This window comes from Elephas maximus, chromosome X, assembly GCF_024166365.1.
Source record: "Elephas maximus indicus isolate mEleMax1 chromosome X, mEleMax1 primary haplotype, whole genome shotgun sequence".
NCBI classification, from domain to species: domain Eukaryota; kingdom Metazoa; phylum Chordata; class Mammalia; order Proboscidea; family Elephantidae; genus Elephas; species Elephas maximus.
In genome coordinates, this window is record NC_064846.1 from 162,928,959 (window position 1) to 162,954,907 (window position 25,949).

Sequence of the window (25,949 nt, forward strand, 5' to 3'; positions counted from 1 at the left end):
AAGCGCTATGATATATATATATTTTTTCCTTTTTATTGTGCTTTAAGTGAAAGTTTACAAATCAAGTCAGTCTCTCACGCAAAAACCCATATACACCTTGCTACACACTGCCAGTTACTCTCCCCCTAATGAGACAGCTTGCTCCCTCCCTCCACTCTCATGTCCATTTCCCCAGCTTCTAACCCCCCCACCCTCTCATCTCCCCTCCAGGCAGGAGATGCCAACATAGTCTCAAGTGTCCACCTGATCCAAGAAGCTCACTCCTCACCAGCATCCCTCTCCAACCCATTGTCCAGTCCAACCCATGTCTGAAGAGTTGGCTTCGGGAATGGCTCCTGTCCTGGGCCAACAGAAGGTCTGGGGGCCATGACCACCGGGGTCCTTCCAGTCTCAGTCAGACCATTAAGTCTGGCCGTTTTATGAGAATTTGGGGTCTGCATCCCACTGCTCTCCTGCTCCCTCTGGGGTGCTCTGTTGTGTTCCCTGTCAGTCAGTCATCAGTTGTAGCCAGGCACCAATTGGTTCTTCTGGTCTCACGATGATGTAGACTCTGGTTCCTGTGGCTCTTTCTGTCTCTTGGGCTCATAATTACCTTGTGTCCTTGGTGTTCTTCATTCTCCTTTGATCCAGGTGGGTTGAGACCAACTGATGCATCTTAGATGGCTTGCTAGCATTTAAGACCCCAGATGCCACTCTTCAAAGTGGGATGCAGAATGTTTTCTTAGTAGATTTTATGCCAATTGGTTTAGATGTCCCCTGAAACCATGGTCCCCAGACCCCTGCCCCTGCTACACTGGCCTTCAAAGTGTTCAGTTTATTCAGGAAACTTCTTTGCTTTTGGTTTAGTCCAATTGTGCTGACCTCCCCTGTATTGTGCACTGTCTTTCCCTTTACCTAAAGTAGTTCTTATCTACTATCTAATTAGTGAATACCCTCTCCCACCCTCCCTCCCTCCCACTCCTCGTAACTGCAAAAGAATATTTTCTTCTCAGTTTAAACTATTTCTTAAGTTCTTATAATAGTGGTCTTATACAATATTCGTCCTTTTGCCTCTGACTAATTTCACTCAGCATAATGCCTTCCAGGTTCCTCCGTGTTATGAAATGTTTCACAGATTCCTCACTGTTCTTTACCGATGCGTAGTATTCCATTGTGTGAATATACCATAATTTATACATCCATTCATCCGTTGATAGGCACCTTGGTCGCTTCCATCTTTTTGCTATTGTAAACAGTGCTGCAGTGAACATGGGTGTGCATATATCTGTTCGTGTAAAGGCTCTTATTTCTCTAGGATGTATTCCAAGGAGTGGGATTGCTGGATCGTATGGTAGTTCTATTTCTAGCTTTTTAAGGAAGTGCCAAATTGATTTCCAAAGTGGTTGTACCATTTGACATTCCCATCAGCAGTGTAGAAGTGTTCCAGTCTCTCCACAGCCTCTCCAACATTTTATTATTTTGTGTTTTTTGGATTAATGCCAGCCTTGTTGGAGTGAGATGAAATCTCATTGTAGTTTTGATCTGCATTTCTCTAATGGCTAGTGATCGTGAACATTTCCTCATATATCTGTTAGCTACCTGAATGTCTTCTTTAGTGAAGTGTCTATTCATATCTTTTGCCCATTTTTTAATTGGGTTATTTGTCTTTTTGCAGTTGAGGTTTTGCAGTATCATGTAGATTTAGAGATCAGGCACTGATCAGAAATGTCATAGCTAAAAACTTTTTCCCAGTCTGTAGGTAGGCTTTTTACTCTTTTGGTGAAGTCTTTGGATGAGCATAGGTGTTTGATTTTTAGGAGCTCCCAGTTATCTAGTTCTTCTTCTACATTCTTTATAGTGTTTTCTATACTGTTTATGCCATGTATTAGGGCTCCTAATGTTGTCCCTATTTTTTCTCCCATGATCTTTATCATTTTAGATTTTATATTTAGGCCTTTGATCCATTTTGAGCTTGTTTTTGTACATGGAGTGAGGTATGAGTCTTGTTTTATTTTTTTGAAGATGGATATCCAGTTATGCCAGCACCATTTGTTAAAAAGACTGTCTTTTCCCCATTTAACTGTTTTGGGGCCTTTGTCAAATATCAACTGCCCATATGTGGATGGATTTATGGTGGATTCTCAATTCTGTTCCACTGGTCTATGTGTCTGTTGTTGTACCAGTACCAGGCTGTTTTGACTACTGTGGTGGTATAATAGGTTCTAAAATCAGGTAAAGTAAGGCCTCCCACTTTGTTCTTCTTTTTCAGTAATGCCTTATTTATCTGGGTTCTCTTTCCCTTCCATATGAAGTTGGTGATTTGTTTCTCCATCTCATTAAAGAACATCCTTGGGATTTGGATCCGAATTGCATTAAGTGTATAGATCGCTTTTGGTAGAATAGGTATTATTATAATGTTAAGTCTTCCTATCCATGAGCAAGGTATGTTCTTCCACTTCTGTAAGTCTCTTTTGGTTTCTTGCAGAAGTGTACTGTAGTTTTCTTTGTATAAGTCTTTTATATCTCTGGTAAGATTTATTCCTAAGTATTTTATCTTCTTGGGGGCTACTGTAAATGGCATTGATTTGGCGATTTCCTCTTCGATGTTCTTTTTGTTGGTGTAGAGGAATCCAACTGATTTTCGTGTGTTTAGCTTGTATCCCGATACTCTGCTGAACTCTTCCATTAGTTTCAGTAGTTTTCTGGAGGATTCCTTAGGGTTTTCTGTGTATAAGATCATGTCATCTGCAAATAGAGATACTTTGACTTCTTCCTTGCCAATCTGGATGCCCTTCATTTCTTTCTCTAGCCTAATTGCTCTTGCTAGGACTTCCAGCACAATGTTGAATAAGAGTGGTGATAAAGGGCATCCTTGTCTGGTTCCCGATCTCGATGGGAATGTTTTCAGGCTCTCTCCATTTAGGGTGATGCTGGCTGTTGGCTTTGTATAAACGCCCTTTATTATGTTAAGGAATTTTCCTTCTGTTCCTATTTTGCTGAGAGTTTTTATCATGAATGAGTGTTGAACTTTGTCAAATGCCTTTTCTGCATCAGTTGATAAAATCATGTGATTCTTGTCTTTTGTTTTAATTGTGTGGTGGATTTCCTTAATAAGCACCAGAACTTTTGAAGTTATATACATATATATACATATAGTGTGTGTATGTATGTATACATTGTTATACATATATACCCTGTTTGATGTATAATTCATCTTGTTGGCAATGCCTTGAAGACCCAATCCTGGACTGATTTCTCTTTGCAGCAGCTTTCAAGCCTAATGTTTAGCAAAGGATTAAATTGGCTGTGACAACAATTTATAACAGCCAATATAAATAAATGGACTGTCCTCTCTCTAGACTCGTCCCTGTCTGTCTGTTTTCCACATTGGCAGTTGTCTCCCTTTCTAAAACAAAAGTGACAACCGTTCTTCAGCTGCTCTTCCACTGAGTCCTTTTCGCTTAAAACATCTAGTCCAAGTTTCTTGGCTGGACACCAAAGGCCATTGTGTCTTTGACTAATTCATCTCGTGGCATCCCTTTCCTCCCATGCTTTGGGGTTTATTTTTGGGCAATCTGAACTAGTGTCTCAAACACATCCTGAGATTCCCTATTCTCGAGATGTCCTCCTTCCTGCATCCGTCTTTCCCTGGAACCTCAATAAGACCAACGAAGAATTTCATGAAAACAAACAAACAAACCTGGTTGCCAGCAACATTCTCTTCATCCTGGGAGCCTTTCCTAATTTTTTTTCTTTCCCTACCTCTGTCCCCTATGCCTTGCACTCGCCCCTAACAGAGCACACATTTCACAACTGATTTATTTTGATAAGAACTTTATTACGATGTAATTCACGTACTGTACAATTCTCCTATTTCAAGTGTACAATTCGGTAGTTTTCAGTATATTCATAGAGTTGTGCAACCATCAGCACAAGAACATATTCATCATCCCAAAAAGAAAACCCATACCCCTTAGCCGTCACCCTCCAAGCCCCCATCTCTCCCAGCTCTCAGCAATCACTAATCTATTTTCTGTCTCTATGAAATCATACAGTATGTGGTCCTTTGTGACTGGTTTCTTTCACTTGTAGCATAATGTTTTCAAGGATCATTCATGCTGTAGAATGTGTCAGTATTTCAATTCTCTAATTTATTTTATTGTGGTTTTATATATATATCATTAAAAAGTTGGCATTTTAACCATTTTTAAGTGTACAATTTAGTGACATTAATCACATTCATCATGTTGTGCTCCTATCACCACTATCTATTTCTGAATGTTATTCATCACCCCAAACAGAAACTCAGCACCCCTTCAGCAAGAACTCCCCATTCCCCTCTCCTCCTCAGCCCTTGGTAACCATGAATAAATTTTTGTCTCTATGCATTTGCCTATTAGGTATTTTCTTTGTGGTTACCATGGAGATTACATTTAATATCTTAAATGTGTAACAATCTAGTTTCAATTGATACCAACTTAACATCAATAACACAAAATCTCTTGTTCCTTTACCATTCCTCCACCCTTATGTTGTTGTTACCACAAATTACATCTTTATACATTATGTACCCCAAACCAAAGAACCAAACCCAGTGCCATCGAGTCGATTCCAACTCATAGCAACCCTACAGGACAGAGTAGAACTGCCCCATAGAGTTTCCAAGGAGTGCCTGGCAGATTTGAACTGCTGACCCTTTGGTTAGCAGCCATAGTACTTAACCACTACGCCACCAGGGTTTCCATCATGTACCCAGTAACATAAATTTATAATTATTTTTTATACATTTGTCTTTTAAATCATGTAGGACATAAAAAGTAGAGTTATAACAAAACCTAATTACCATAAAACTGGTTGTTATATTTATACATGAAATTACTTTTACCGGAGATCTTTTTTTCTTCATACGGCTTTGAGGTACTGTCTAGTGTCCTTTCATTTCAACCTGAAGGACTCCCTTTAGCATTTCTTATAAGACAGGTCTAGTGGTAACAATTACCCTCAGCTTTTGTTTATCTGAGAATGTCTTAATTTTGCCCTCCTTTTTGATGGGCAGTTTTGCCAGTTATAGAATTCTTGGTTGACAGTTTTTTTCTTTCAGCCCTTTAAATATGTCATGCCACTGCCTTCTTGCCTCCAAGGTTTCTGAGGAGAAATCAGCAGTTAATCTTACTGAGGATCCCTTGTAGGTAATAATTTGCTTTTCTCTTGCTGCTTTCAAGGTTATCTCTTTATCTTTGGTTTTTTACAGTTTAATTATAATGTGTCTAAGCGTGGATCTCTTTGAGTTTATCCTACCTACTTGGAATTCATTGAGTGTTTTGGATTTTGGATTTTGTATCTTATGATTCATGTCTTTTGTCAAATTTGGGAAGTTTTCGCCCCTTTCTCAAATATTCTTTCTGCCTCTGTTTTCCTTCTGGGACTCTCATAGTGTGTGTGTTGATTGGCTTGATGGTGTCCCACAAGTCCCTTTAATTTCTGTTCACTTTTCTTTATTCTTTTTGCTAATCACACACAATACTTTAAATTGTCATATCTTCAAGTTTGCTGATTCTTTCTTTTGCCAGCTGAAATCTGCTGTTGAATCCCCTCAGTGGGTTTTTTAATATTAGTTATTGTACTTTTCAGTTCCAGTATTTCTGTTTGGTTCCTTTTTATAATTTCTATCTCTTTATTGATATTTTGTCCCTGTATCATTTTCCTGATTTCCTCTAGTTCTTTGTATTTTCCTTTAGCTTTTTGAGCATATTTAATAATGGTGTTTTAAAGTCTTTGTCTCGGAAGTCCGTTATCTGGTCTTACCTGGGTTTGGTTTCTGCCATTTATTTTGTTCTTTTGAGTGAGCTATCCTTTTTATATTTTGTATGCTTTGTGATTTTTTTGTTGAAACTGGGAAAGTTAACTATTATAACGTGGTAACTCTGATAATCAAATTCTTTCCTTTCCCCAGGGTTTGCGTTTTTTGTGTGTTTTGTCTTTTATTTTTAAATTGTTTAAGGCTGTAGTTTTCCATTTGTTTAGTGACTTCCTCTAACTACTTTTGCAAAGACTGCCTTTTTGGACATGCGTGGACACTGAAGTCTCTGTTTCTTACTTTGCATTCAGCTGGTTTTGACAAAGATTTCCTTGAATGCTGGGGCGGAAGAAAAACAAACATACAAACAGACAAAAGAAAACTTCCCAGTGTTTACAAATGGGCTCTGTGCAGAGAGGAGGGGAGACTCTTTACCACCTAGCCAGGCTTACACTGAGCTTAGGGATCAGCCCAAGGTGAAGGCATAGGGTCTTCACAGGTGATTTCTGAGTGTGTGTCTTGCCCTGAGTATGCATGCAGCTTTCTCAAATCCCCCTATGTGGTGCTTTTGAAAGCCTTAATTTCCAAAAGAAACTATCTCTGCAACCTCTCCATCCAGTCTTTAGGCATCTAACCTATTGCTGTCGACTCGATTCTGACTTATAGCGACCCTATAGGACAGAGTAGAATTGCCCCATAGGATTTCCAAGGAGCAATTGGTGGATTTGAACTGTCAACCTTTTGGGTAGCAGCTGAATTCTTAACCACTATGCCACCATGCCACCAGGGATCCTTAGGTGTCTATTGTATGCCTTAACTGCACTCTTTAGCCCCAGGAGGCTACAGGTAGTTACTGTGTTAGGTCATTGACCACTGTGCCTCAGCCCTGTGTGAGCTCCAAGATAGTCTGCTCTGCTCTCAATAGAGATAGAGACCACGCTTCCTCTCTGGGAATGGGGGCCGCTGCTACTTTATGGTGGCCACACCAAGCCTGCAAGGGAGTTGGGTGCAGGTGAGTAGAAAACCAAAGCTTTCCTACTGTTTAGATGTATCCCCTTTTTCTTGATTGGATGTTTGCATAGTTGCTGTAGCCCTTTGACTGGTTTCCAGAGTGCTGACAAAGTTGGTTCTGCCAATTTCTGTTGTGTGTGTGTGTGGGCAGATAGGAGCATGAGGTTGCTCATGCTGCCATCCTGCTCCAGATCCTTCAGTACTTTATTTCTTTTTGTGGCTGAATAATATTCCATTATATGGATAGACCACATTTTGTTTATCCATTCGTCAGGTGATGGCCATTTGAGTTGTTTCTACATTTTGATTATTATAAATAATGCTGCTATGAGCATTCTTATATAAGTTTTTGTGCAGACTCGTGTTTTCATTTCTCTTGGGTATATACCTAGGAGTGGAATTGCTGGGTCATATGGTAACTCTATGTTTAACTGTCTGAGGAAACTTACCAGACAGTTTTTCAAAGCAGCTGCACCATTTTACATTGCCACTACTGTGTGAGGGGTCCACTTGCTCTATATTCTTATCAATACTTGTTATTGTCCTTTTTTTTTTAATAGCCATCCTAGTGGGGGTAAAGTGGTATTTTATTGTGGTGGCATAGTGGTTAAGAGCTACGGCTGCTAACCAAAAGGTCGGCAGTTCGAATTCACCAGGCACTCCTTGGAAACCCTGTGGGGTAGGTCTGCTCTTGTCCTATAGGGTTGCTATAAGTCAGAATCGACTCAATGGCAGTGGGTTTGGTTGGTTTAATGACTAATGATCTTAAGCGTATTTTCATGTGTTTATTGGCCATTTGCATATCATCTTTGGATTGATGTCTATTCAGATCCTTTGCCCATTTTTAAAATTGGGTTGTCATTTTATTTTTGAGGTGTTTGTATATTCTGGATACAAGTCCCTTATCAGATATTTGATTTGCAAATATTTTCTCCCATCTTTTGGGCTGTCTTTTCACATTTCTTAATAGCGTCCTTAAAAACAAATGTTTTTAATTTTGATGAAGTTTAGTTTATATATTTTTTATTTTGCTGCTTGTGTTTTTCTTGTCGTATCTAAGAAACCATTGCCTAATTCAAGGTCATGAGGATTTATGCCTATGTTTTCTTCTAAGAGTTTTTATGGTTTTAGTTCTTATATTTAGGTTTATGACCCATTTTGAGTTAATTTTGTATATGGTGTAAGATAAGGGTCCAACACCATTCTTTTAAATGTGGACACCAATTGTCCCAACACCATTTGTTGAAAAAAACTCTTCTTTTTTTCATTGAATTTTCTTGGCACCTTTGTCAAAAATCTATGTACTATAAATGTGAAGGTATATTTTTGACTCTCAGTTCTATTCTATTGTTCTATATTGTCTATCCTTATGGTAGAACCACACTGTCTTGATTACTGTAGCATTGTAATTAGTTTTGAAAATGGAAAGTGTAAATCCTCTAATTTTGTTCTTTTTCAAGATTATTTTGTCTATTCTGGGTCCCTTGAATTTCCTATGAATTTTAGGATTGGGTTTTCCATTTCTACAAAGAGTCAGCTGAGATTCTGATAGAGATTGCATTGCGTGATTTATTTTTAATCTCTGTCCGTCGGGCTGGCTGAGCACTCCCATTTCTACCCCCCCTGTGCTCTGCATACACCTCTAATGGTGAGTGCTCCACATGACTGTGATTAATGTTTAAACTCTCTGCTCACTAGGCTGATGGTGCACTCTGTGAAGGCACAGCCTGGGTCTTGCTTACTTGTCTTATCCCCATTGCTTGTCACAGAATAGACACTCATGTTTGAAACAAAATAGCTGTTCATTCTAATTGTTCTTCCTAAGACAGGATTAGCATAATTACTGAATTTTTTTCTGACCACATATCCAAAACCAGAGTTTTTGTTGATAACCTGTGTGCAGACTGGTTTCTCTTTAGATCCTTACCATAAAACAACCAGTTTAAACATCAAGTGAGCCCGTGGTGTTTCCTCAATCCTATTACAGTTTTGTAGACCAGTAGTCCTAACCTGGGGCAATTGTGTTCCCCAGGGAACATCTGGCAATGACTGGAGACATGTTTGGTCATTATGATGGGGGATTTCTAGTGGACAAATGCCCCACAATGTACAGGATGGCCCCCACAACAAAGAATTATCTGATCCCAAATGTCAGTCCTGCCAAGGTTGGGAAAACCTTGTACTGGAGATAAGATTTTGGAATCAAGCATATATTTTACATAATTATAAAACAAAATTCAATTTTGATGGAAGTCAATGTCTAAAAAGCAAAAGCAAGGTGACATCGGTGACTCAAAGTGCGTGTTTTGTGCTGGCATAACCTCACAGAGTGAGCTATTCCAAGTGGACTTGTAGTACAGTGATTTGACTAAACATCAAGAGGGTGAGAAGGAGCAGCCTGTGATGTGGAATAGAAGGGTAACCAAGACAGGGGTCTCCTGGAAGACCGGCATATGAAGTGTTTCAAGAAGGAGCTGGAGGTGAGCTGTGTCCAATGCTGGACCAAGTCAGGTGACAATGACATGTGTCATGTGCCCCTGGCAGTGCAGGGGTCACTGGTGCATTTGACAAGAATAGCTTCTGTAGCCCCATGAGGCTTGAAGACGAAGAAAGCAGATTCAAAGTGAAAGGGAGGAGAGACCTTGGAGATGACTTACAAGGAGTTTTGCCATAAAGGGAAGCAGGAGGGGGGTGTAGGTCAAGGGAGTGTTTTTATTTGAAGATGTGGGACATTGATGCTCTGATGTGGAAAGAACCAGTGTTTTTGCTGTTAGTTGCCATTGAGTCGATTCCAACTCATGGAACCAATAGACAGCAAACTGATTATGTAGGAAGAGAGGGGGCAGTTGTAGTTCTGAGGTCCTTGAGTTGGGGAAAGAGGACGGGAGCCAGCGTGTGGATGAGGGTTTCCCTTAGAAGCACAGGCAGTACGCCGTTGTTACAGAAGGGAAGGAAAATATCTGCCTACGGATCTGAGGATGATGGTGGATGTCATATTGGGCTTTTATCTGAGAGTGTGGGAGAGGAGGAGGTGTTAGAGGTTACAGATGAGAAGATAAAAAATTGTTGCCTAAAAAGAGTGGAAGACTGAATTGACTAGACAAGGGTTTCTCAGCCTTGACACTATTGACATTTTGGGCTGGATCATTCTTTGCTGTGGGGGCTGTCCTGTGTACTGTAAGATATTTAGCAGCATCCCTGGTCTCTAGTCACTAGATACTAATAGCACCTCCCCTAGCTGTGACACCAAAAATGTTCCCTAAAACCAAAAAACCAAACCCATTGCTGTCGAGTTGATTCTGACTCATAGTGACCCTATAGAACAGAGTAGAACTGCCCCATAGGGTTTCCAAGGAGCGGCTGGTAGATTGGAACTGCTGACCTTTTGGTTAACAGCCATAGCTCTTAACCACTGCGCCCCAGGCATTGCTAAATGTGCTCTGGGGGCAGGGACAGAATTGCCTCCGTTGAGAACCACTGATTTAGAGAAATCTAGTTGTATCCTTCTCCCCTCCAGCCTATCCCCTTCCTTCCGTTATGGCAACCATTAAATTTTTTGCCTGGTTTATCTTTCCATTTTTAAAATATAAGTAAATGTGTAAGTGTATTTGCAGCTTCCTTGCCTTCTTAGGTAAATGGTAGTGTACTTTGCACATCGTGTCCTGCCTTTCCTTTTTCACTTAACACTATGCACTGGCGATTACACCACGGAAGGATATAGAGAGTCTTCATCCCTTTTTATAGCTTGCAATTCAAACCAAAATGAACCCTAACTTCCCAGCCAGATGGCACTTTTACGTCTTAGGCTCAGAAGACCTAATACTAGTGAAGAGTTCCTTATGAGGCTTTACTATAAACATATTTCTGGACTAATTTTGAAAAGGTTGTGCCAGGCAAATGGGTTTTCTTTTCTAAGCTAATACTTTGGAATGGGAAGTGATTTTGCCAGTAGGTGCCACTGTTAGATAGCTCTGGCGCGGTTGATTCTTTGATGACTATCCTGTACTGGATATATGTAAATTAAAAAAAAGATTATCCATAGGGCAAAAAAAAATTAAGTCCTATGGAAGAGATATAAAATTGCTTCTCGTCTGCCCCATCTCGGCTCCCTTCCCCAGCAGCAACTTCTTTATTCTTCTAGAGATTGTATGTGTGTGTGTGTGTGTGTGTGTACACCCCCCACCCAGCCACCCACACGTATGTATATATGTTCTTTCTTAAAAAGTGCATGTGTGAGCATGCTTGATCCACGGTTCCCCACCTTGCCTTTTGTACTTACCACTCCACCTCAGTGCACGGGGGTCTTCCACATTTCTTGCTATATACTACATAAAACCAAACCCATTCCTGTCGAGTTGATTCTGACTCATAGCAACCCTGTAGGACAGAATAGAACTGCCCCATAGGGTTTCCAAGGAATGACTGCTGGATTCAAACTGCCAACCTTTTGGTTGGCAGCCAATCTCTTAACCGCTATGCTACCACCAGGGCTGCAGTACACTATAGGGATGCTCACTATCTATCTAGCCAGTCTGATACTGATGACTATTTAGGTCATGTCTAGTATTTTGCTACTTGAAATCATGCTGCAAAGTAGTATTCATGTACATATGTCCTTGTGTGCCCACATGTGAACATGCCTAAGGGATAAATTCCTAGAAGGGGAATTGCTAAGTCAGAGGACATGTGCATTTTCCATTTTGATAGCTTCTCAACCCATAAGTGAGTTGAGAACAATAAAACCTAATTGCTCTTGAATGTCTTTATGGCCTGCAGTCAGTTTGTTGGAGAAAAATAGCTGTAAGAACCAGCATTTGTGATGATGGGGGAAGTCTTATTAAAGAAAAAGACTAAGATAATAGATCCACCAGGCAGCAAGCACCATGAAGCCTAAGAAATCACGGAGACTTGAGCAAATAGCAGTTACTAGCCGTGAGCAATGTCCATTCTGGCCCTTCTAGGCAAAAAAGTAAACATTTTGGAAACTAGGAGCTTCCTTCCAGGTGTATTTGCTGCTAAAATCTGCTTCCGGGGCATCCTGACTTCATTGGGCATGCATGATGCATGTTGTGGTTGCTCATGAAATCAGTAGACACCGGCACCCAGCACAGGTTTCTAAGAGGAAGTGTCCATTATACCCATAAAAGGAGAAATAGATTTTTCTGTAAGGATGAAGGTACACTCTTTCTGAGCCTGAGAGTACCTAGGGGAGAGTGAGTAAAATTTATTTTATTGTATCACTTCTCTGCTTAATCCACAAGATGAAATAGAAGGTTCTGGAATATTTAGGGTTCTTAATCATGGCAAATCATGGCAGAAACAGTTAAGCGCTCAACTACTAACTGAAACGTTGGTGGTTCGAACCCACCCAGAGGCGCCTCAGATGTCAGGCCTGGTGATCTGTTTTCAAAAAGTCATAGCCTTGAAAACCCTATGGAGTAGTTCTACACTGTACACATGGGATCACCATAAGCCGGAATCAACTCGACGGCAACTAACAACAACAACAACATAGCAAAGTGGATTTTTTGGCTTGCTTCAGAGTAGTCTTCTCTGCTTTCTAGATGGTGCTTACCAGCAAGACAGCCATAGCTAGCTTACATTCTGACTCGACGTGAATCACTTGGCTGTTGCTGACCCCCTTGACCTTGAATTTGGAGTCAGATCTCTCCAGTTCAGCTGGAGGGTAGCTCACAGCATTGTGGACTTTAATTTAGAATGTTTTGGGCTTCTGGGGTGTATACAGAAAGAATGGTCAAAATCTAGTGTGTAGATATGTGGATATGCTTAGCTCCAAGCATTTATTTTCTGATTATTGAAAAAGGTAACTTAAAAAAATCGGCATTTATATAACATGTAACATCCTGAGAACAGAATTCATGCCCTACCTTCAAAACACATCAACACACACATGCACACTTGGATGGTGGTTTGGTAAGGACAAGTGAGAAATCTGAAGCATTTTAAGCAGATGCAAATGGAAATTTGAGATTGTGATATTTGATATTTCAATTTTTGTTGTTTATCCCAGATATGATGCCTTTTACCCCTTTTTGGTCCAGGGATTCTCAAAGCTAGAGTTAATTTTATGGCTGATATAATGGATTTGTGAAATAGTCCCATATAAGTTAAAGTAGATTCAGATGAAGGGTAATTTGTGTTATACATTAAGCATAATTAATGCATAACATTTTCCTGCCTTTAATTGGAGCCTTGTTTTAAATATTTTCCTCTTCCATGTTATATTTTAACAACTTCATATGGAAAGCAAATTAAGAGGTATTTAAAAAACAAAACAGAGCCTGCTTAGAATAACTGTTTAAAAACCAAAACCAAACCAGTTGCTGTTGAGTTGATTCTGACTCAGCGATCCCATGCGTGTCAGAGTAGAACTGTGTTCCATAGGGTGCTTGATGGCTGCTTTTGGGAGCCCTGGTGGTGCAGTGGTTAAGCATTCGCCTGGTAACCCAAAGGTCAGCAGCTGGAATCCACCAGTCGCTCCTTGAAAACCCTATGGGGCAGTTCTACTCTGTCCTATAGGGTCATTATGAGTCGGAATTGACTCGATGACAGTGGGTTTGGTGTTTCTGTTTTTTCTCAGAAGTAGATCTCCAGTCCTTTCTTCTGGGGGAACTCAAACTGCCAACCTTTGGTTTGCAGACGAGCGCTTAACCATTTGCACCACCTGGGGGAGTCCAAAGTAATCTTTTAGGCAATGTTTTTTTCTTCGAGGACTGGTTTGCACCTAGAGCACTGAAGCAGGCGTTTCGCCACTAATGAAAAGATCTTATAGAAGTCGTTTGGAGAGCAGTTTGGGCTAAAGAGCTTTTTTTCTTATAAAAGCAGTCATCAGGAGTACAGCCATCATATGGATAAAATAGCCTTTGATGGACCAGTCTGACATCCTAATAGTCATTTGATACTGTCCCTGTGGGGACGGTAGGTTCAGAGTTGATAGCTGGATGTTGGCTTGGTAACTGCTTTCTATCTTGTTGGGTGTCATTGAGTCGATTTTGACTCATAGCAACCCCATGTGACAGAGTAGAACTCCCCCATAGGGTTTGCTAGGCTGTAAAAAAAAAAATTTTTTTTTAATCTTTATGTAAGAGGTTGTTCTCCTGTGGAGCCACTGGGTGGGTTTGAACTGCCAACCTTTTGGTTAGCAGCCAATCGCTTAACCATTGTGCCACCAGGGCTCCTGCTTTCTTTCTGTCTAGAGGAAGGAATATTCTCCTTCCAGGCATGATGGTTGGTTGCTGCCTAATGGTTAGGACATCATTCCACCTGCCCCTCCCTCTTAACCGAGTCTTTCTTTTGAAAGAAGGAGGTGACGTGATTGGGAGTGAGCCCCATTAGGGAGCCACAAGGCTAGTCCATAATTTTAACAAGAAATGAGTGGTTACGTGAGTGGTTCTAAGCTAATATATTTTAAAGATTTTGTACTTTGAGCTTAGTGGGAAATGCCTTAGGAAGACGTATTTCAACGACTTCAAAGATTTTTGCAGTAGAAATCACTGAATGCTAGTGGAAAGAGATTATTAAAAAGAAAAGAGTCACTGTGCGTTTAGAACGTGTCCACGTAACCGTACTCTTAGGCACGGTGCATTACAAATGAGCTGCTGCCACAGCCCTGCTTGCAGGTTACTTGGGGATTCAAGACATAGACTGATGAAACAGATAACCAAATATATGGGCAGCATGGGAGGGCGCCCTTATGAATGCTACCAGTGCTGTCAACTAGAACTTTCTGTGATGAAGGAATGTTCTGTATTCACTAGCCACGTGTGGCTATGAAGTACTCAAAATACAGCTACTGCCACTGAGGAACTGAATTTTTAATTTTATTTAGTCTTCATTTAAATTTCAGTAGCCATGTGTGACCCATGGCCATGGTGTTGGACAGCACAAGTAGACTGTAGATACTTTAAGAATTCAGAGTCAGAAAAAAATACCCCGGGTTAACGTAAGAAGGGAATATTGTCAAAGGCTTGGAGACTTAGTAGAAAGGAGAGGAGGCGTAGCCTAGGCTGGAGTGTCCAAGATTTGGTCATAAAATAGCAAGTAGCTTGGCTGAGGGGCATTGGTGGTTCAATGGTAGATTCTCACCTTCCATGTGGGAGACTCAGGTTCAATTTCCAGCCAGTGCACCTCATCCGCAGCCTCCACTTGTCTGTCAGTGAAGGCTTGCAGGTTGCTATGATGCAGTGGTCTGATTTGCAAGTGATCATGGGAATGGCACAAGATGGGCAGCATTTTGTTCCATTGGGCATGGAGCGTGAGTTGGGGCTGATTCCACAGCAGCTGATGGTGACAACAAGCGTGGCTGAAGCACATGGCTCCTGTAGGGAAGTATAGGTTAACAAGGCGATTGGTGCAGATCTGTGGAGGTAACTGGGGTGTCAGTGTCAAAAATCAAAATCTTAAAGGCAGTAGTGAACCAAGAAGGCAATACATGTCACCTGTGAAATATCATGCCATCAGTATACTCATTACTGAAGGCTTTTCAACAGAATAGGTGCTTTTGAAAGATCCAGCTGGCACTGCACGCAGAAAAGACTCCAGCAGGGAGCAGGGTTGATGACTATAGTAGCCTTGTCTGCAATAAAAGGGCGGGGCTACAGCAGGGGTTTCCGTGGAAAGACCTGGCTGGCAGAGAAACTGTGTGGACAGAACCAACAAGATTCAGTGACTACATCGTTAAGAATCATTCATTCAGCAGCTACCACGACCTCCCCCAGACTGAGCCCAGTACAACTAGATGGTGCCTAGCTACCACCACTGACTGCTCTGACAGGGATCACAATAGAGGGTCCCGGACAGAGCTGGAGAAAAATGTAGAACAAAATTCTAACTCATAAAAAAAGACCAGACTTACTGGTCTGACAGAGACTGGACAAACCCTGAGAGTATGGCCCCCGGACACCCTTTCAGTTCAGTAATGAGGCCACTCCTGAGGTTCACCCTTCAACCAAAGATTGGACAGATCCATGAAACAAAATGAGACTAAAGGGGCACACCAGCCCAGCGGCAAGGCCCAGAAGGCAGGAGGGAACAGGAAACCTGGTAATAGGGAACCCAAGGTCAAGAAGGGAGAGTTTTGACATGTTGTGGGGTTGTTTACCAGTGTCATAAAACAATGTGCGTACTAACTGTTTAGTGAGAAGCTAGTTTGTTCTGTAAACCTTCATCTAAAGTACAATAAAAAAAAAAGAATCATCCATTCAGCAAAAACCTGCTGAGCCCCACTTGGGTGCCAGGCCCCATTCTGGACCTGGAAATACATACATATGCAAAAACAGACAAAAATCCTCACCTTCTGGAGTGTGCCGTCCAGTGAGGATGGGAGCTTTGCAGTCGATGAGTGAGGAGACCCGGTGAGCCCTGGGTGGAGATGGGAGATCAGGTCCGTCTTGGAATCAAGACCAGGTGGCCATACACACAACTGACACTGCACACACGTACAGACACCACACACAAACGTACAGACATCACACACACATTATACCCGTTTCCACCTGTCTTGACAATTAAACTTCAAGCATTAATTTGTCCCAGCCAGTAAATCTCAGCTATTTGCAGAAGTTTCTCTTCCATGTGTTTCCTACATGCTGCCCCTGTTCTGTTGAGGCCTTCCCAGCTTGCCTGGTTGGCTGTGGAGGCCTCCTGCCCAGCCCCAACTCCAGTCTGTGTCCCCTCCACCCTTGCAGACTCTTCAGTTGCGGCCCACCTCTGGTGTTCATAAAACACATTCATGTCACTCTGTGACTCCTAAGCCTGTCTGCTCTTTCTTTCTTTTTTTTTTTAATTGTTTTATTGTGGTAAAAATATGTATAATAAAACGTTTGCCAATTCCACATTTTTTTTATCTGTACAATTCAGTGACCTTGATTATATTCATCAGGATGTACAACCATCACCACTATCTGTGTCCATATTTTTCTATCACCATTAACATGAACTCCCTGCCCCCTAAGCAGTGTCTCCCCCTTTCCTCCTCCTGCCCACCCCTGGTAACCACTAATGAACTTTGGTCTCTACACATTTGCCCATTCTGGATATTTCATAAGGAAACCCTGGTGGCATAGTGGTTAAGTGCTACGGCTGCTAACCAAAGGGTTGGCAGTTCGAATCTGCCAGGCGCTCCTTGGAAGCTCTATGGGGCAGTTCTACTCTGTCCTATAGGGTCACTATGAGTCGGAATCGACTTGACGGCACTGGGTTTGTTTTTTTTTTGGTTTGAATATTGCATATGGGTGGGACCATACAATATTCGTCCTTTTGTGACTGGCTTACTTCACTCAGCATGATATTTTCAAGGTTTATCCAGGTTGTAGCCGGTATCAGGACTTCATTTCTCTTTATGGCTGAGTAGTATTCCACTGTATGGATATACCAAGTTGTGTTTATCCAGTCATCTGTTGATGGACATTTGAGTTGTTTCCCCCTTTTGGCTGTTGTGAAAAGTGCTACAGTGAACATTGATGCACAGGTTTCTGTTTGTGGTCCTACCTGCTCCCAATCTGACCTTGGGGCTGACGCTAGCACAGCAGCCAAGGACTTTCATGATCTGTAGCCGGTGTACCCTCATTATTCCTCATACCTGCCTTTCCACCCAAGACATAGTATGTGTGCTCCCGGACCTGCCTTTCACATGGATGTGCTGTGTTTGCTTGGGGTTTTTTCTCGTTGCCCATCGTCAATGAGTCGATTCCGACTCATAACGACCCTATAGGACAGAGTAGAACTGCCCCATAGGGTTTCCAAGGAACACCTGGTGGATTCGAACTGCCAGTCTTTTGGTTAGCAGCCAAGGTCTTAACCACTGTGCCACCAGGCCTCCAATTTCTTAGAGATCCGGAAATCTGTAGCTTTTATGGCATTTTGTATAATGCCGTGCACATAGTGGATGCTTTGTGTATGTTGGAGTTGGAATAGATAATGTATATTTACTCTGCAAGGGGCTGATTGAGAACCAGAACATGGGCTAAAATGAGGAGCTAACATGACCTAGATAAACACACCAACAAAATAAAACTCCAAACTACAGTCTAATGCATATTAGGAATAGATGTGAAAATCTTGAATGAAATACTGTTGTTGTTAGGTACCGTTGAGTTAGTTTTGACTCATAGCGACCTCATGTGAGAGTTGAACTGCCCCACAGAGTTTTCCTAGGCTGTAATCTTTACGAGGGCAGATTGCCAGGTCTTTCTCCTGCAGAGCCACTTGGGTGGATTCAAACCGCCAACCTTTTAGTTAGCAGCTGAGTGCTTAATTGTTGCGTCACCAAGGCTCCTTAAATGAACTATTAGGACACCTCATTTAAGAGTGTTAAAAAATGACCCATCATGACTGGATAGCGTGTTTATCTCAGGAATTAAATTGATGGACAGGTCATGTTGTTTGAGAAAAAGAGTAACCCCCTATCACAAACAGATGCTCAATTAGCAGTCTACACTATCCAAACCCTGGTGCTGACATTCTCCTGACAAACTAGGAAGAGAAGGGTACCTCTTAAACAAGAGAAAAGAATATCTTTTTCAAACCAACAGCCGATAGTAAAGTTAATGGTGAAATAGTAGGGGATTCCTGTTAAAGCCAGAAACAAAAGATGTCTACTATTGTGACTAGTAAAGTTGTTAAAACGAGACTGTCTAATGCTGCCTAGGAGTCCCTGGGTGGTACAGATGGTTAATGTGCTTGGCTGCCAACCAAAAGGCTGCAGGTTCAAGTTTACCCAAAGGTGCCTCTGGAGAAGTGCCTGGCGATCTACTTCTGAAAAATCAGCCGCTGAAAACCCTACGGAGCACAGTTCTACTCTGACACACATGAGGTCGCCATGGCAGCAGGAAAAAATGCCGTCTGGGGAGTGAAGCCTGTATTCCCCTGCCCTGTGTGTAGATATACGAATTGCTACAACTTTTTGGGAGATCAGTTAGGTGGTCTGTTTCACAAATCATAAAAGTATTCATACCCTCTGACTCAGTCATTTATGCTTCAGAAATTCTCCTAAGGAAATCTGAAATGTCACCGGAGGTATGAACAGGCACTCATTATAACATTATTTGAAAGAGTCAGAAATGCCAACAGTCTAAAATGCCCCACAGTGGGGAAATAGTTAAGACTATTATACTTTGGGAGCCCTGGTGGTTAAGAACTTGCCCGCTAACCAAAAGGTCAACAGTTGGACTCCACCAGCCACTCCTTGGAAACCCTATGGGGCAGTTCTACTCTGTTCTGTAGGGTCTCTATGAGTCGGAATCGACTCCATGGCAACGGGTTAGTTAATTTTTTTTAGTTATTATACTATGAGTTGAAATTGATTTGATGGCAACAGGTTTGGTTTTGGAATATAATTATTGCAGTGGAATATAATTAGTCATTGGAAATGTTTAAGGTTTTCCATGCCACGAGGATGTTCTCTATTGAATTAGAACGGGATACAAATTGTATTTAAGCATTTTCTCAATGGGGTATTAAAATCCCTGTTTCTTGATGGAAAGGTTAGAAGTCATTTTCCTTTTGTTTTCTGGTGAAGTTTCTGAATGTTTGAAATAGCTTCCAATGACTTATATTTTATTATTGGGGGAAGCCTCTATAATTATGCCCTTTCCCCCCAAATCTCCACAATGATACTCTGTTCCCCAAATGTAGGGGATTTAAATAAGAGAGGGCAGAGAAGCTTATCATGAAAAGCAACCACATGGAATTTTAAAAAGGTTTTCTTTTTATTCAAAAATTCTCATTTATGTTTTTTAATACAACACAGCCACGTAAAATATACAAAAGATACAAAGTGAAAAGTGCCCCTCCCATCTCTGTTCCCCCCGTTTGTTCCCCAATCCTCTTGTAATGTGTTGTCGTTGGGTGCCGTGGAGTGATATTTGACTCATAGCAACCCCGTGTGACAAAGTAGAACCGCCCCATAGGGTTTTCTAGGCTGTAAAAAAAAGAAAAAAAATTTTTTTTTTTTTTAATCTTTATGAGAGCAGATGGCCAGGTCTTCCTCCCGCAGAGTCACTGGTGGGTTAAGCTGAGTGCTTAACTGTTTCAACTGATATTATTAGTTTCTAGTATGTCCTTCCAGAGATGTTTTAGTGCATGTTGAAGTGAATTCGAACATATATCCATATCCCCCCCCCACACCTCTACCATCACCATCACTATTTACTGCCTACTTATCTTTAGTTCAGCTCAGTTTGGCCACCCAGCCCCATCTTGTTACAGATTTCCCATCAGCCAGGACTTAGCCTCTCTCTGAGAACAAACTCCTCAGAGATGGAGCCTGGCCCAGTCCAGCTCGAGGATGGGCACCCCATTCCTATTAGATGGAATCCCTGGGTGGTGCAGTAGGTTAAGTGCTTGGCTGCTAACCAAAAGGTTGGAGGTTTGAGTTCACCCAGAGGTGCCTTGGAAGAGGGAAATCAGACATTGAAAACCCCGTGGACCACAGTTCTACTCCGGTACACATAGGATCTCTATGAGTTGGAATCAACTCAACAGCAACTGTTTTTTTTTTTTTTCCTGTCAGGTGACCAGCTGCCCACTCTATGGGCAGAGGAGGTGGAGGGGAGGGGGAGTGTAGGCATGTGCTCTGCTGCCTGCTTTGGAGGGCCTTCAAGGATGCACTTCAAGCCACTGGGGAAATGATGGCCACCAACTTGACTGATGTATCTAGGATACACTTGAAGTTCATTAGGTTAAAAAAAATTGGGTCGCAAAGGCAGTAGTTTGCAAGTGGTGTTTTTCAGTTTTTGAGGGTAAGACCGTATCAGAATCTTCCAGAGGCCTTGTGCAGTCTGAATAACCTTCAATAGTATCATTCTCTTCATAAGTGGAAATACCATATTTTTCTGATGTCAACTCCAGGATGTAAAGCTTGGAAATTTTGGCTGTGGAGCATGGGTTAGAAAAAATAAACACATTGTTCAAAGGCTGGCGATAGTGTTCCCAAGGTGGGAAGGATGGGGGACTGGCTGAGGGAACCAAAAAAGCCTTACTCCATGTCTAAAGCACAACTGTGCATATAGCACACAAACATATATACTGACTGTATATATGTGGAATTAAATCTCATTGAGGGGCATGATTAGAAAAAAATGTTGAAAAGGCACTTTAGGAGGGCAGTAATGAAAAAAAAGGTTGAGAAACACTGTTCAGAGGGAATGGGACCTAGTACTGAAATTTGCGTGTTTTTGAGGGGACGAGAGTTGTAAGAAACAAAACAAAAACAGTTGTTGTTGAGTTGATTCAGGCTCATGGCAACCCTGTGGGTGTCAGAGTAAAACTATGCTCCATAAGATTTTCAATTGCTGGTTTTTGGGAGGTAGATCGCCAGGCCTTTCTTCCGAGGCACCTCTGGGTGCACTTATACCTCTAACCTTTTGGGTAGCAGCCAAGTCCACTAGTCATTTGTACCACTGAGGGACTTCTGTGCTAAGGATAAAAGGGGAAATAAAAATCTGGCTTCCGGGGCACTTTGGTGACGGGCTATTTGGCTCAGCTTGAACACATTAGTAACCTGGACTAACTTGAACTTTAGTATTTAATTGTATCAGGTAAGGGGTAAAAGAAAGTTACCCCCCTCCCCGCACCCCCCAGAACTGGACTCAACAGGTGGAACTCGACATTTGGCTGTTTTCTCAGATAAGATCCCAGCAGCACAGGGTGGCAGAGTTGGGGAGCCCATCTGTCTTCCTTGTCACCTTTTATCTTACATATCACCTACCCAACCGAGACCCTGAGTAGCTAGGCCGGTAGGCCTGCTGGAGGGAGATCCCTCCTACTCCTGGTGGTGGAGCGGGACCCCAACTCTTGGTCCTGTATTCCTTCTACTCCTGTGTCGGTCATTCGTTCAAAAAGTACAACTTATGCTGGGAGCCGATTTTACAGACAAGTGTCTATTTTTTGAAGCCTGTTTCTCACTAGCTTTTGAATAGCGTGAAATAAGAGTTGAGATTGGAAATGATGAGAGCACTGAGTAGGAGGTGAGGGAGGGCAAGGAACAGGGTTATTTTGGTAGAAGAGTCGGGTGAGGGAGTTGGTTTGGCACTTCAACATTCTTTCAGTGCCTCTGACAGGATCTACTGTCTTCGACAAGATCATGGAATATTCTGGGCATCCGAATTGGACTAAGGTTCCTCTGAAACCTATTAAGCTATGAAGGCCAGTACTTGACAAAATGAAACATGTCTGAGAAGTCCTTTATTAACAATAGTTGGATGTCACAGCCAGATCACTGTAATTGTAACAAATTAAACCAGAGACGCAGGGAGACTCCATGGAGGGTGGGGCCCTCCCAGGCCATCTTCTTTCGGTGCTCAGGGTACTGTTTTGTTTTTTCCTTCACTGGGATACCTTTTTTATGAACACCTGGAATTCTTCAAAACTGATTTCTCCATCTCCATTCTTGTCCAGCTCTTGAAAGAGGCCATCTAGGGTGCTTGAACCCTGGTTTTAGACACAAAGGATGGGATGGGGGAGAGGAGAGAAAATCAATCAGTTCCTGCTGGAGAGAGATTGACAGCAGTTATCTTGCTTTGATTTGGCAGTTTTCTTACTCATGAAACCAAATATTCACTCTAAAGAAATTCCTGACCAAAATTTATCCTGCCAGCAGTTTTTCTTTCACCCGGAGTTGCAAATCCTTTCCATCTTGTTTGTTGGAACCCTGGCTTGCTGAATTTGAAATTCAGCAGATCTGGCTGGGTAGAGGGTCAGAGACCATCTTGGGACCTGGTATCAGTTGATCTCAGTAAAGGGGGAGGGCAGGGTGCCATCAGTCACATTAAGATTAGCCAATGGTTGTTCTTCTATATTTCTCTCTCCTCTTCTCTTTATAAGCCCCGTGGTACCTAGCTTCTTCCAGCCATTTACTTTTTCTGGAATCGAAATGGTCTCCCTACGTGCATATAGAATAACTGCTCAGAATGAACCTTACGTTCAGATTTTGGTGAGTTTTGATTATTTTTAACACTGTTATACCAAAAAAAAAAAAACAAAAAGCAAAAAACCAGATCTGTTACTGTCGAGTTGATTCCAACTCTTGGTGACCCCCTGTGTAACAGGGTAGAACTGCTCCATAGGGTTTTCTTTGCTGTAATTTTTATGGAAGTGGATTGCCAGCCCTTTCTGCTGTGGTGCTGCTAGGTGGTTTGAACTGCCAACCTTTAGGTTAGTAGTTGAGAGCAAGCAGTTTGTGTCAACTAGAGACCTGGTTGTCTTAAAAAAACCAAACCCATTCCCACCGAGTGGATTCCAACTCATAGTGACCCTACAGGACAGGGTAGAACTGGCCCATAGGGTTTCCAAGGAGTGGCTGGTAGATTTGAAACTGCCGACCTTTTGGTTAGCAGCCAAGTTCTTAAGCCACTGAGCCACCAGGGCTCCAGGGTGTCTTAAGCAGGCTTAATTTTTGTCTCTGCCATAAAACTCGAATCTTAAAGCTGTTATAACTCTGACCTTCAGGTACGTATCTATCTGTGGCAAAATGGTACTTCGGAAAGCTAATGTAAACAGTTTAGTTTATAGGTCAGCTTCAAATTAGATCTGCAAGATATATTTTCACCCCTAAGATGCCTACAAAGACACTGGCCTTTTGCCACGATCACGAAACCAACTGTAAGTTAGTTGTTTAGCATCTGTTTTATAAAATATGAAACACTTGTTTTTGTGAAGCGCTTACTAGATTCTAAACCATGTAAAGTGATGATAGAAACAGCAGAGTTGAAAAACCTTAGTAATTTTTTTTTTGAACTTTAGAAGAAGGTTTACAGAACAAACTACCTTCTCATCAAACAGTACACAAAAAAACCCCTTAGTAATTCTTGTGGAAATTAGATGGCTTAATATAACCAGATACATGATTTGGTAAGTAGACTCTCAAAACTAATGATTAGTGTTCTTACCTTTTACAAAATTGTAAAAGTCTTATATATATATATTTTTGGTAGGAACTGCAGAAACTCACCAGTCTTAACTTTCAAAACAACTTGTTTGAGTAGATCACCTAGGTTTTCCTATTAGGTTATTATTTTCCTTCCTTTTAGAAAAATGTTATTTTTTTTTTTTTAGAATTTAATAGCTCTCAAAAAAACTTTGTGTTTTTTTATTTTTAATTAAAAAGTACCTTTTTCTGCCAGCCCTTTTCACTTTTTTTAAGGTGATTTTATATTTCAACCATAATAAAATTGAGGTGGTATCAGATTATGAAGGCATTGAATTCAGACGCTTTTCTTTGTAGTATTAAAAACAGAAGCCTTCCCAATTGTCATATTGGTAGTAGGGATGTTTCTGGTTAAATTCTGGATAACAAGGACACTTGAAGCAAATGCTTTGGTTCGAAGTTGGAACTAACTATTAACAGAGTTGGATGTCACAACTGCACAGTCACTTCACTGTGAAAATTGTTTTTAGTTGCAAAGGAAAGAAAATATACTGGAGCAGAGAGGATCCATTTTTAGTCCTTTCCTGAAAGTTAGTTAACAATGTCTCGCTGCCTCATTAACACAAATGTAAGTGCTTAACACAAATTACACACATTTAGATATTTTTGAAATAAACGGGGGCCCATAGAGGACAATGTGTCAGCACTGAAGCTGGTTTTCTGAACAGACTGCCAAGTGAGTGTTGGTCTTGTTGAGGGATCCCACCTATAAAATGAAGCCCGTCCCAGGCTAACTACTAGTATTCTGCAATCCTCTTTGCTTTCCTAATTCCTCGTGCAGAGAGGCTGGATCCAAGGCCTTGGTGGTACACTTGGTGTCTTGCGGGTCTCGTGACATGGCTTGGTAAAGGCACTGATGACTTCCAGTCAATATGGCTGCCCATGGAGGGCTCTGTGGTGGTACTGGGGGAAGGGTAGAAGGCTTGGCCCCTGTCTTAAAGGAGCTTCCCATGGGAACTGTGGCCTGACACCAGGGGAAGAAAGTACACATTCGAGTGTCCTTTGTCCAGCAATGCTTGTGCCTGGCTGTGGTGTGTTCTGCCCCAGCCAAAGCCCTGTTTAGTAGCACAGCCTGTGACTTTGTCTGCTCTCCTCCACCCTCCACCTCCTCCACCATCAGAGGTCTGGTTAAGCGTGCTATGCATTTACTTTGGTGATGCAAACAGTTAATGTGCTTTGCTGCTGACTGAAAGGTTTGAGTCTACCCTCAGGCACCTCTGCAGAAGGTCCTGGCCATCTACCTCCAAAAAATCAGCCATCGGAAACCCTATGGAGCACAGTTCTACTCTGACACACACGGGGTCACCATGAGTCGAATTGACTCAACGGCGACTGGTTTGGTTTGTTTGTTTTGGCACTCACTTTGAGTAAATCTGGGAATTCCGCCTGAATCAGTAGCTTCAGTTCATCCTTTGACAGCTGGTTCAGATCACCTCCTTTGGCTGCGTACTTTTCAAAAATGCTCTTCAGTTCCGCGGGAGACTTCTTCACACTCATCTTGGTGTCCTGTAAGTTGGGAAGGAAATGAATTTACCAAAAAGCTGAAATGGAGCGTCATACTAGGGTGGTCAGCAGACTTAGTGCCATGGGGCCGTTCCCTTGGTGAAGGTGGAGACAATAAAGAAAAGGCAGGGAAGAACTGAGCGTCAGGAGAGAGACTCGCAGAGGGTAGCCATGGCACCAGTAACTGCCAACTTAATTTTTTTTTAACTTTCTATTTTTAAATAACATTAGACTTAAAAAAAAACAGTATAAAACTAATACAGAGAGTTCACATATATCCTTCACCTGGCTTCCCTTAATGCTGATAATGTATAACCGTAGTGCAGTTATCAAAATTATAAAAGTCAGGTAATTAACATTGTTACAATATTGTTAACTAACCTACAGACCTTATATGAATTTCACTAGTTTTTCCATTAATGTCCTTTTTCTGTTAACTTGTTTTAAAAATAATCATCTCAGATAGTACATTCAGTGTCTATTCTTAGAACCCATCTATTAGGAGACAGTCCCTGGAGCCAAACACTTTCATTAGTAATTAGTGGCATTCTTCACTTTGCATGCACCTGGTCTGGCTTCCGTAGGCTGTGGTCTTGAGGAACACCTGACCCCAGCTTTTAGCCTCTAAACTAGTGATAATATCTTTTTTTTTCATTGTGCATTAGGGTGAAAGTTGACAGAACAAATTAGATTCCCATTCAATAGTTTGTACAT

The 25,949-nt window shown here is 41.6% G+C and overlaps 2 protein-coding genes across 4 annotated transcripts in view; one reads left to right on the forward strand and one right to left on the reverse strand.

Moving 5' to 3' along the window:
• CTPS2 (CTP synthase 2) overlaps positions 1-25,949 on the forward strand; it is a 107,075-nt gene that overhangs the window by 35,790 nt on the left and 45,336 nt on the right. The gene's annotated exons all lie outside the window — the stretch shown is intronic.
• Positions 22,133-25,229, reverse strand: S100G (S100 calcium binding protein G). Its single transcript, XM_049873400.1, has 2 exons — positions 25,095-25,229; positions 22,133-22,237 (listed from the first exon to the last, which is right to left on the reverse strand). Exons 1-2 carry the CDS (start codon positions 25,227-25,229, stop codon positions 22,133-22,135), a joined length of 240 nt encoding a protein of 79 aa, XP_049729357.1.